The sequence below is a fragment of the Chiloscyllium plagiosum genome, unplaced genomic scaffold, assembly GCF_037043375.1.
Source record: "Chiloscyllium plagiosum isolate Xiang-an unplaced genomic scaffold, Cpla_swu_hap1 HiC_scaffold_34, whole genome shotgun sequence".
Lineage (NCBI taxonomy): Eukaryota > Metazoa > Chordata > Chondrichthyes > Orectolobiformes > Hemiscylliidae > Chiloscyllium > Chiloscyllium plagiosum.
In genome coordinates, this window is record NW_028270172.1 from 9,170,502 (window position 1) to 9,183,630 (window position 13,129).

The following is a 13,129-nucleotide window of genomic DNA, read 5'->3' on the forward strand; positions in this document are numbered from 1 at the left end:
TTCCAACAAGTATCTAAAACTTGGAGAAGATAATTTTAATTTGGCGTACCTGTTTGAGGACAAATGAGTTGAAACTTGAATACTTTCGAATGCACACATCACGATAACAAAAGGTATTAGTATCTGCAAAACCAATAGACATTGTGTTTGGTTCACGTTCTATACCATAGTGGAAACCTTCAAGGTAACTAACAGATGAATTACAAAACTTTAGGTTTTTCTTCAAATTATATCAAATGAGTAAATCAACCTAAAGACTTTACGCAACAGCAACACCAAGGTTTTGTTCCTTTATTCTTTCATGGAATATCAACATCACTAGCAAAACCACCATTTGTTACCCATCTCTAGTTATCCATGAACTGAGTGACTTGCTGGGACATTTCAGAGAGCGAAAGTGAGTACCGCGGATGCTGAAGTTTAGAGTCAAGAGTGTGGTGCTGGAAAGGCACAGCAGGTCAGGCAGCATCTGAGGAACAGGAAAATCAAAGTTTCAGGCAAAAGCCCTTCATCAGGAATCAGCTGAGACATTTCAGAGGCCAGTTAAGAGGAACCACATTGCTGTGGGTCTAGAGGCACATGTAGGTCAGCTTGGATAAGGATGGCAAATTTCTTTCCCAAACCAGATGGTTTTTAGAACAATCAATGATGGTTTCATGGTCACCATTACAGAGGCAAGCTTTCAATTCCAGACTGAGAAAGCAAATTTAAATCTCACCAGCTGGTGGGAATTGAACCAGTGCCCTCAAAGCACTAGCCTTGGCCTCTAGATTACTCATCCAGTGACATTACCACTCACAAAGCTGCTCTTTTCTGCATTATCTGGTTGTGTCATATTGCCACATTCACGGCATTATTAGCAGTCACTGAGGAGTAATAGTACCATAGAAATAATAGCAGGTAACCAACAGAATTTGCAGTTTTGTTATTAGATGGCAGAAAACTCAATATAAGGAGAGGACAATCTTTCATATTGACAACAGGAAAGTTTTGTTTGATTATCAACTTTGTCATTCATGAGTCAATGTCAACACCACACTGAGATATAATAGGTCCTTTACAGGTCCTCAGTGTTTTGTTTGCATCAAGTCAAAGTAATAGGATTGGACTAGCAACCAGTTTTATCTGGTGTGCCCTTCCTGCCCTCAAAGTGCTGGGGGGGTGTATATAAGTTTCCTCAGAACCCCAAGCAAAAAATCTATATGGAAATTCCACTGTAGTTGTAAGGGGTTCTACCATTATCTTTCAGATAAGATATTAAATCAAGACCCTTTCTGCCCTCTCAGCAAATGTAGAAGATGTCATAACACCATTCAACCAATTGTAGGGGAGCTCTTGCTGGTGTGCTGGCCTATACTTATTCTTTAACCAACACTGCTAAAACAGATTACTGATCAGAAGCACATTGCTGTTTGTGGGAGTTTGCTGTCTGAAGGCATGTTTCCTATGTTACAACTATATTACATCACAAAATTAACAATAATCAAAATTATTTCATGAGGTGTAAAAGTACTCTGGCTTATGAAAAATGCTATATAAAGCAAGAGATTCTTTCTTTATCACAATTTGAAGCAGAAATCAAAAGCAGCTAGCAAAGTAAATTATGAGGACATAAAGAATCCATAAAAAGGATTTCAACAGACTGAATGGGTGGACAAACCTTTGAAGATATGGTATTATATGAAAATGTGAACACGTTCACTTTGGCACATGAAATACAGAAATATATGTTACTTAAATAGAGCGAAATTGCAAAACTGTGGTAGTGAGGGATCTGGGTGTTCTCATACATGAATCACAAAATGTCAGTATTCATGTACAGTAAAAGCAAATGGAATATTGCCATTTGTTGCAACAAGAATGACATGTTGCTACAATTGTACATAGCATTGGTGAGGCAATGAACATAGATCAGTACAGCACAGTATAGCCCTTCAGCCCTTGATGTTGTGCCAGCCTCTATTCTACTCTAAGATCAGACTAACCTACATACCCTTCATTGTACTAGCTTCCATGTGCCTATCCAAGAGTCGCTTAAATGTCCCTAATGTATCTGACTCTACTACCACTGCCGGCAGTGTATTCCATGCATCCACCACTCTCTGTGTAACGAACCTACCTCTGGAGGAAGATTATGGGGAGATGTCAATCACTTTAAAATTATGCTCCTTTGAGATAGACATTTCCGCCATGGGAAAAAATCTCTGGCTATCCACCCAATCTATGCCTCTCAACATCCTGTACATCTCTATCAAGTCACCTCTCACTCTCCTTCTCTCCATTGAGAAAGGTCTCAAACTTTCTTCATAAGACATGCCCTCCAGTCCAGGCAGCATCCTGGTAAATCTCTGCCCCCTCTCGAAAGCTTCCACATCTTTCCTATAATGAGGTGACCAGAACTGAACACAATATTCCAAGTGTGATCTGACCAGGACTGTGTATACTTTTGGTCTCCTTATTTAAGGAAAGATGTAGTTGCATTAGAAGCAGTTCCAAGAAGGCTTACTTTATTGATTCCTGGGATGATGGGGTGATCATATAAAAAAGGAAATATTGGATAAATTGGATTTGCATCCACTGGAATTCAGAAGAGAAAGATGTCATTTTACTGAAACATCTAAGATCCTGAGGGGACTTCACAGGGTGAATGCTAAGAAGTTTCCTCTTATAGGAGAGACCAGAAATAAGGGACATAAAATTATCAGATCTCCCATTTAAGATAGAGATGAGATTTTTTTTACTTGTGGAGGCAATTGGCCATTGGAATTCTCTACTCCTGAGAGCAGGGAAGGCTGGGACATTGAACATAATCAAGGCTGTGTTAACAGATTCTCGACTGACAAGGGAGTCAAAAGTATTGGTGGTAGACAGCAAAGTGGAGCTTAGATCACAATCAAGTCAGTCATAATCTTCTCAAATAGCAGAGCAGATTTGAGAGGCCAAATGGTCTATGCCTTCTCCTAGTTCATATGTAGCCATGGGAATATTCTTACTCATTGACAAAGGATAATGATATTATACAGTTAGCACAGAATTTGAAACCTAGCAACAACCAAACTATCTTCCTTTGTGCAAAAGGCTGCCTGGCATTTAGAACTTTCTGGTTAGAGCAGATTTTTGAAGCCCGAAAAAAGGGGAATGAACATCATAAATGAAAGATGCACCTGCTGTGTCGATTTAGATTAAAAAACAATGTAGTGACGCCTTGTGCAGGCACTGGGTGTGAACATGGATATTAGGGGGTACAAGACCAGTATCTAACGACCAAGCCACCTAAATCTCTGGAAAGCAAAAACGTAACCAATAAAAGATACCTCAGTGATTTTGTAGTCAATTCAATATTTATTTGAGGATCTTCCCACTGTAAAAGGATAATAATCATGCACAAAATAAATAATGAAATTACTACTTGTTTTAGTATGGATTCTTCATATCTGTGGGAATAATTGATGAAACAAAAGGTGAGCATTTTTTCAAAATAAATCTTGAATCACTGAAGCTGTGCTGTCCTGAGCAATTAGTGATAAACCCTGGAGTCCTGACACAGAAACTGAACCACTCTCTGGATTTGATAGATGAAATGAGTGACAGATTTGATCACTGACAGTACATTGCTTGCTGCTGATGGACACTGACTGAGTCACCAGTTCCTAAGGGGCAGCTCAGCTGTTTGAGCAAAAGTGAAAATGTTGATTGTCAAAACAGCTTAATTCAAAAGCAAAAACGTATCTAAAATAGAGTAATGAATAGCCAGAAAATGTTAAGAAAACATAAAATCTCCCATAAATGCACATCATTTCCATGAGGAATTACAAGGCATATTGCCACAGATGCTCTACTTATAAAAAAAACCAGTAAATTACAATAAAAAAATGAAGCTCCAACTGATGTATTTAAAAAAACCACCGATGACTAAACTTTGAATGAACTCAGCACAGCACTTGTACCTAGGTTGAACAGCACAACTCATGCTAGACAGTCCCCAAATTCTAACATCAGTAAATTGCCAGCTCTTAACTTTATTTTTAAATATTAAGTGATCACGGTTAAGTATTAATTTGTATATGATTCTGAAGGACTTCATGTTCCTATTACATTAAGCTTCACCCAATTTGGGTGCATAGAGTTGAGTTCTACATCCACCTTTGTGGGGAACAGATGTATTCTGTACAGTTCCCGACAGTCCTCTGTAATTATGCCTGACTGGTAATGTAAACTGTAACAATTGCCATCATACAATAAACTACTTAGTGATGTAAAATTAAATCTATTTCTGCTTAGACTCTTCTGTAGTCAATGCTGTACCACTGATCATTATACAGGTCCAAGACTCAGCACAGAAGTGGCAGCAAAAATGCAGACTCGAAATCACTTGCCAACAGCAGTGGTAACTAATATTATGACTCTGGGGTTGGATTTATGTGAAGGCTCTGCCACTCGTTCATACAGATTTAATGAAGAGCTGCAAAAATTATACATTTAAGCCTGGAAATTAAGGAAAATGATCTAGTAAGGATATGTAAAATAATCAATTTTCTAAAAATATTATTTTCAGAATATGGGTAAAGCTGGTGAGGCAAGCAGTGATTGTATATTCCTAATGGCCGATGAGAATGCAGTGGCACGTTGACTTCTCCGGTACAACTGCACGGCTTCCTGGGCCATTTCAGAGGACAACATCGGATCAAACACACTGCTGAGAGACTGGAGTCGGACCAATTAAATTGCCAACAAAATCAGTTTTTATAACAATTCAGTAGTTTCATGGTTATTTCTTTGCATTATGCTTGCTATTATTAATTAATACTATTACTGACATAAGCTTTTTATTCAAGATTTATTTAACTGAATCTAAATTATCCAGTTGCGGGGTGGGATTTGAATTCATTGCCCACAGACTATTATTCAGAACTTCTAGATTACCGTCCATAACATAACCAATATGTGTGATACCACAGAATGTGTATTTCTATAGAATCCCTAAAGTGTGGAAACAGGCCAATTGTCACAATCTGTCTACACCAATCCTCCAAACAGCATCCTACTCAGTCCGACCCCTCTACATGTCTCTGTAACTCTACATATCCCATGGTTAACACACCTAACTTACACATGCTGAAAACAATGGTAATTTAGCATGGCCAGTTCACCTAACTTTCACATCTTTGGACCGTGGGAGTAAATCAGAGCACCCAGAGGGAACCTATGCAGACACGGGGAAAACATGCAAACTCCACAGACACAGTCGCCCTATAATATAGAAGGGTCTAATCCAGAATATCACCTTAAACCTAAGTATGACAGGAAGAAACTGGCTCAAATGTAGAAACAGTAGACCAGTGTAGACCAGTTCCTCTTCTGTAATTCCAAACCCCCAATGTTAAGAGAAAATGTGGACTTCAGATAAAGCAAAAATAATATCTGGAAGTTCTTTTCATGCATGAAGCTTTGAAAATATGAAATGAACTCCCAGCAGATGGGATAACCTCAGAATAAATTCAGAAACAAGTGGATGCTACAATGGGTGAGATTGTAGGGCATTTCTGTTTGAATGAAGGAAATAGACTAAATGAACGACCTTATCTGGAATTATCTTGTCAGGATAAGAAAGTGAGCATGATCATGAAGACAGAAGTTTTCTACACATTAGGCTGCACATACTGACCTTCCACATCATATACATTAGGCTGCATATATAGACTTTCCGCATCATATACATTAAGCTGTATATTCTGACTTTCCACAGCATATACATTAGGTTGCATATATTGACCTCCCACATCATATACATTAGGCTGTATATACTGACCTTCCACATCATTAATGCTCCCATTACGAAAGGATTAAAAACAGTCAAGAAGCAGTAAACTGACGCAGGATCAAAACTGGAATGAGATAACAATGGGTGAAGTAGTTGTCGATTATGTATTTATTTGCAAATTGGTTTTTCTGCTCGTTAAAGTACACCTTCCAGAAAATGCTGAGGAAGACTTTTAAACAGAATCTGCTTTTCATATGAGTGCAATCATTTCTTCAAATAATATAAACCATACTCTGAATATTTAATGCTAAATCAGAAGGACAGTTTGCATGCAATCATGTGAATCAAGAGAATTCAATGCAAGCCTACGATGATTGTAATCTATAAGATTTCAAACACTTATTTTCTTTGCATAAGGCAGGGACTATCTGCAACAGTTAACACAGGTAGTATTAAACTACTCTTCTTACCTGTTGATAGAAGCTATATTTCCAGTTCCAAAGAAAGCGGTCACAATTAAGAAAATCTTAAATTTCCAAGATAAGAAAAGTCAAGACTTCAAAAATATAAATCAATTTGAAGCAATCCACATTGTACTGAATTACACAACACCTTAATTGGCTACTAGCCTAAGAATTGTATTTTTTTTTACTCATTCATGGGATTTGGATATCACTAGCTAGATCGGCATTTATAGCCAAGAAGCACATTAATCTGGGATTCTGAGTTACTAGTCCAGTGACATTACCATAATTAACATTATCACCTCCCCTTATTTTTATACAAAATACTGCAAATCAATCAATGATAGATTTCAAAATCTTGATATATTTCAATGCACACTGGAGTTCAAATTCAAGTGGTTCAAAATGGGAAAGTCAACAAGTGACTTCCATTATGGTTCAATGAAGTGTCTGCATTACCTAAATCAAATGAAATGTTTTGATTGGACAAACATTTTCATAACCCAATTTTAAGAGTAGATCCAGGATATAAAATTCTTCAATTCGTTAATACTGAGAAAAACACTAGAGTCTATGATAAGCCATAGCTATTAATTTAACCTGGGGCAGTGTTTGTAGAGGAATAAAACGGTGTTATTTTCTGGGTCTGTAGATTGTGAAGGAGCAAAAATGGCCTTTGCAGTGATACATACTTCTTATCAGATGTGGGAGTTTAAAGAGAGTTTAAGGGTTACTGCGGATTATATCTGCCATAAATGCTGTTGGATGTGAATCTTATCAAATCGAGTGGATCGGTTGGTGAGACAGATAGAAGCGATGAGGAATTTGCAACAGCAACAGTGTGCAATGGATGGCAGTTATAGGAAGGGGGGAAAGTCTCAGATACAGTCACATAGATGGGTTAACTCCAGGAAGGGTAAGAGAGGTAGGCAGCTAGTGCAGGATTCTTTTGTGGATATACCCATTTCAAACAGGTATGCTGTTTTGGAAAATGTAGGGGCTGATGGATTCTCAGGGGAACGTAGCACGAACAGCCAAGTTTCTGGTATTGAGATTGGCTCTAATGCAACAAGGGGTACGTCAGCTTCCAAGAGATCAATTGTGTTAGGGGATTCTGTACTCAGAGGTACAGACAGACGTTTCTGTGGCCAGCAGAGAAAAAGCAGAATGGTGTGTTGTTTCCCTGGTGCCAGGATCAAGGATGTCTCAGAGACGGTGCAGAATGTTCTCAAGGGGGAGAGGGGCCAGCAAGAGGTCATTATCCACATTGGAACCAACGACATAGGAAGGGAAAAGGTTGAGATTCTGAAGGGAGATTACAGAGAGTTAGGCAGAAATTCAAAACGGAGGCCCTCAAGGGTAGTAATATCTAGATTACTCCCAGTGCTACGAGCTAGTGAGGGCAGGAATAGGAGGATAGAGCAGATGAATGCATGGCTTAAGAGCTGGTGTATGGGAGAAGGATTCACATTTTTGGATCATTGGAATCTCTTTTGGGGTAGAAGTGACCTGTACAAGAAGGACGGATTGCACCTAAATTGAAAGGGGACTAATATACTGGCAGGGAAATTTGCTAGAACTGCTTGGGAGGATTTAAACGAGTAAGGTGGGGGTAGGTGTGGGATTGGGACCCAGGGAGATAGTGAGGAAAGAGATCGATCTGAGACGGGTACAGATGAGAACTGAAGTGAGTCAAACAGTCAGGGACAAGGTAGGACTAATAAATTAAACTGCATTTATTTCAATGCAAGGGGCCTAACAGGGAAGGCAGATGAACTCAGGGCATGGTTAGGAACATGGGACTGGGATATCATAGCAATTACAGGAATGTGGCTCAGGGATGGGCAGGACTGGCAGCTTAATGTTCCAGGATACAAATGCTACAGGAAGGATAGAAAGGGAGGCAAGAGGGGAGGGGGAGTGGCATTTTGATAAGGGATAGCATTACAGCTGTGCTGAGGGAGGATATTCCCGGAAATACATCCAGGGAAGTTATTTGGGTGGAACTGAGAAATAAGAAAGGGATGATCACCTTATTGGGATTGTATTGTAGACCCCTCCCCGCAATTGTCAGAGGGAAATTGAGAAACAAACTTGTAAGGAGATCTCAGCTATCTGTAAGAATAATATGGTTGTTATGGAAGGGGATTTTAACTTTTCAAACATCGACTGGGACTGCCATAGTGTTAAAGGTTTAGATGGAGAGGAATTTCTTAAGTGTGTACAAGACAATTTTCTGATTCAGTATGTGGATGTACCTACTAGAGAAGGTGCAAAACTTGACCTACTCTTGGGAAATAAGGCAGGGCAGGTGACTGAGGTGTCAGTGGGGGAGCACTTTGGCCAGCGACCATAATTCTATTCGTTTTAAAATAGTGATGGAAAAGGATAGACCAGATCTAAAAGTTGAAGTTCTAAATTGGAGAAAGGCCAATTTTGATGGTATTAGGCAAGAACTTTCAAAAGCTGATTGGAGGCAGATGTTCGCAGGTAAAGGGACGGCTGGAAAATGGACGGCTGGAAAATGGAAAGCCTTCAGAAATGAGATAACAAGAATCCAGAGAAAGTATATTCCTGTCAGGGTGAAAGGGAAGGCTGGTAGATATAGGGAATGCTGGATGACGAAAGAAATTGAGAGTTTGGTTAAGAAAAAGAAGAAAGCATATGTCAGGTATAGACAGGATAGATTGAGTGAATCCTTAGAAGAGTATAAAGGCAGTAGGAGTATACCTAAGAGAGAAATCAGGAGGGGAAAACGGGGACATGAGATAGCTTCGGAAAATAGAATTAAGGAGAATCGAAAGGGTTTTGACAAATATATTAAGGACAAAAGGGTAACTAGGGAGAGAATAGGGCCTCTCAAAGATCAGCAAGGCGGCCTTTATGTGGAGCCACAGAAAATGGGGGAAGATACTAAATGAATATTTTGCATCAGTATTTACTGTGGAAAAGGATATGGAAGATAGAGACTGTAGGGAAATAGATGGTGACATCTTGCAAAATGTCCAGATTACAGAGGAGGAAGTGCTGGATGTCTTGAAACGGTTAAAGATGGATAAATCCCCAGGACCTGATCAGGTGTACCCAAGAACTCTGTGGAAAGCTAGAGAAGTGATTGCTGGGACTCATGCTGAGATATTTGTATATCAATAGTCATAGTGAAGGTGCCGGAAGACTGGAGGTAGGCAAACGTGGTGCCACTGTTTAAGAAGGGCGGTAAAGACAAGTCAGGGAACTATAGACTGGTGAGCCTGACCTCAGTGGTGTGCAAGTTGTTGGAGGGAATCCTGAGGGACAGGATGTACATGTATTTGGAAAGGCAAGGACTGATTCGGGATAGTCAACATGGCTTTGTGCATGGGAAATCACGTCTCACAAACTTGATTGAGTTTTTTGAGGAAGAAACAAAGAAGATTGATGAGGGCAGAGCAGTAGATGTGATCTATATGGACTTCAGTAAGGTGTTCAACAAGGTTCCCCATGCGAGACTGATTAGCAAGGTTAGATCTCATGAAATACAGGGAGAACTAGCCATTTAGATACAGAACTTGCTCAAAGGTAGAAGACAGAGGGTGATGGTGGAGGGTTGTTTTTCAAACTGGAGGCCTGTGACCAGTGGAGTGCCACAAGGATCGTTGCTGGGCCCTCTACTTTTTGTCATTTACATAAATGATTTGGATGCGAGCATAAGAGGTACAGTTAGTAAGTTTGCGGATGAGACCAAAATTGGAGGTGTAGTGGACAGCAAAAAAGTTTACCTCAGGTTACAACAGGACCTGATCCAGATGGGCCAATGGGCTGAGAAGTGGCAGATGGAGTTTAATTCAGATAAATGCAAGGTGCTGCATTTTGGGAAAGCAAATCTTAGCAGGACTTATACACTTAATGGTAAGGTCCTAGGGAGTGTTGCTGAACAAAGAGACCTTGGAGTGCAGGTTCATAGCTCCTTGAAAGTGGAATCGCAGGTAGATAGGATAGTGAAGAAGGCGTTTGGTATGCTTTCCTTTATTGGTCAGAGTACTGAGTACAGGAGTTGAGAGATCATGTTGCAGCTGTACAGGACATTGGTTAGGCCACTGTTGAAATATTGTGTGGCAATTCTGGTCTCCTTCCTATCGGAAAGATGTTGTGAAACTTGAAAGGGTTCAGAAAAGATTTACAAGGATGTTGCCAGGGTTGGAGAATCTGAGCTACAGGGAGAGGCTGAACAGGCTGGGGCTGTTTTCCCTGGAGCATCGGAGGCTGACGGGTGACCTTATAGAGGTTTACAAAATTGAGGGGCATGGATAGGGTAAATAGGCAAAGTCTTTTCTCTGGGGTCGAGGAGTCCAGAACTAGAGGGCATAGATTTAGGGTGAGAGGGGAAAGAGATAAAAGAGACCTTAGGGGCAACATTTTCACACAGAGGGTGGTACGTGTATGGAATGAGCTGCCAGAGGAAGTGGTGGAGGCAGGTACAATTGCAGCATTTGAGAGGCATTTGAATGGGTACATGAATAGGAAGGGTTTGGAGGGATATTGGACGGGTGCTGGCAGGTGGGACTAGATTGGGCTGGGATATCTGGTCGGCATGGACATGTTGGACCGAAGGGTCTGTTTCCAGGTTGTACATCTCTATGACTCTATGACGTGATAACAGAGCAATTGGAAAGATGATTGGAATTGGGCAAAGCATACATGGGTTTATGAAATGCAAATTATGTTTAATAAATTTACTGGAATTTTTTGATGATGTAACTAGTAGAATAGATAAGGAAGAATCAGGGATATAAAATATTTAGATTTTCAGAAGGCTTTTGATAAGTTCCCTTGCAAGATTAGTGGGCAAAGCTAAAGTATATATACCTCTTCCAATAGAATTTGAGCTGCACTTGAAACAAGAATCTGGCAGTTCTGCCCTAAATTCAAGCCCCAGTGACAATTCAAGCCCCAGCTACAGCCTTTGGAATGTTGGTTGCTTAATATTTTATAATGAGATTGGATTATCGACATTTGTTTCCAAGTTTATAAATTTAATTGGTCAATCTCAGACGTTCAGCTTCTTGGTTTCAGAATTGTTCTTAATGTCAGAATCTAGAAACTAACCAGATACAAATACCTTAAAATATACTCACAAACCAAAAAATGAAATGCAGAAGGATACAAAGAAGTAAGATCGTCTTATGTCATCTAGCTCAAGGTGTCGAATTGGTGTTTCATCAGCTCTTTGGGCAAAATCTATCAGGGATAACTCCTGAAATGGAAGGAAACCACAGTCATAGGAGGAATTAGCATGAATGGAACTGTGCATAAACATTTTACCAGGAGATACCGTACATTATAAATATCAGAAAAATGCAACAAAAACAGAAATTGCTGGAAAAGCTCAATACATGTGGGGGCATCTGTAAACAGAAATCAGAGTTAACATTTCGGGTCCTTCCTCATGAATGCTCTGTGCACGCCTCATTCCTTGGAACTTTGGCATAATTCTTGATGAGTGGAGCAGACCACAATATATGAAGTGCAGACGGGTCAAGGCCTTGTACAGTTTTTAGAGTGTCGTATTACATTTGATTGGTATGGTACAGAAGCATATTTTTGTTTTCTTTCTGTCATAGTGACTTCAGTGTTTGAGCTAGTCTGGTGTCACGCTCAAACAACAGACCCACACAGGAAGGGATGGGAGTGCAAAGTAGAGACAGTGACAGGATGTACCATCTGACATGTTGTCAAGGTCTGAAAAAGCAATTTTGGGCTTCATCCCCAATTTCATATCCAAAACAACACAACACATCAAATCATGGTGACAGGTTCTGTCATTTAACTACACAATCTTTTGGAATGAATTAGACAAGTGAATTTGCTGCGAAGATTCTTCAAAAATTAACAGATACAGATGAGTGATGACTCGTTGTTCAATAATGTCATATCATTAAGTTGAATACATACACATTTGCAGTACTTTTAGTAACTCTTCTCTGTCCTTTGGCAGTGAATGAGCAGAGATCAACACTGCATTTTGCTTGCCAAAAATGATCTCATAAATACTGGTTTGTTTTACTTTAGAATTGATTTCATATTTAATTTTGAAATTATTTTAGATTCTGTGCCCTATTCTTTTTCTCTGACGGGGTAGATTTTATCAATTGTTGCTCTGGCAAAGAGTTCACTTGACAGAACTGTGATCAGGAATTCAATTGCAGAGGATACCATGAATGAATTTTAATTAGTTGAAAAATCATGCAGTGAGCCCTCATCTCTCATTTTGAATTCACAACATAGACTTGCATGGCAGTGAGCTTTGTGCAAGGAACACAAATTTGTTAAATCTATTAATAGATATCATTTCCATGCTTCTGATTGTTAAAGCCCTGGGAATATACAAATGGTCTGTTGCTTGAACTGGTTGAAAGTTGTGTCCTTGAATGGAAAGTATACTTTACTCATGACCCTTTCCTCGATAGTCTTCATTTTTTAAACTTTTTTGTCAGACAACAGCAAGCATGTTTTCATTGCTCTCACGCCTCTAGTTCTTATCATCCCAAGCCCTTCTCCTGGGATTATGACTCTTCTGAAGAACTGCCAATACTATTAAAAGTCTGTTCGAAGTTGTACAAGAGTAACTCCCCACATTGTTTCCTCAGCTTCCCTGCAGAGAGAGCATCTGGCCTTCGTTCAGTTCCTCCCCATGGGAGAGCAGCAAAGGTCAGGAAATCAGTTCAGTGACAGACTTGAAAATGCATCACATCTCCTCACATATGCCTCATAATTTCTGGTCAGGCTGCAGACTGACTTAGAAAGTGAGAATGAGACAACACAGGGAGGTCCTATCATGTATCCTGCTGTCCCACTGAGTACTGTCAGATCTGGCACTGATGGTTCTGCAACTGTTGGAGCTCCACTTGTGATGGCTGATTCTCAG

General features: G+C 39.8%; 1 protein-coding gene across 1 annotated transcript in view; it reads right to left on the minus strand.

Moving 5' to 3' along the window:
• Window positions 1-13,129, minus strand: part of pign (phosphatidylinositol glycan anchor biosynthesis, class N) — a 115,413-nt gene that overhangs the window by 17,600 nt on the left and 84,684 nt on the right. The window contains exons 23-26 of the mRNA XM_043719611.2: window positions 11,369-11,458; window positions 6,232-6,287; window positions 5,810-5,885; window positions 50-123 (exon numbers count right to left, since the gene is read on the minus strand). Of these exons, the coding sequence (XP_043575546.2) occupies window positions 50-123; window positions 5,810-5,885; window positions 6,232-6,287; window positions 11,369-11,458 (296 nt within the window). The remainder of the gene's footprint in view (window positions 1-49; window positions 124-5,809; window positions 5,886-6,231; window positions 6,288-11,368; window positions 11,459-13,129) is intronic.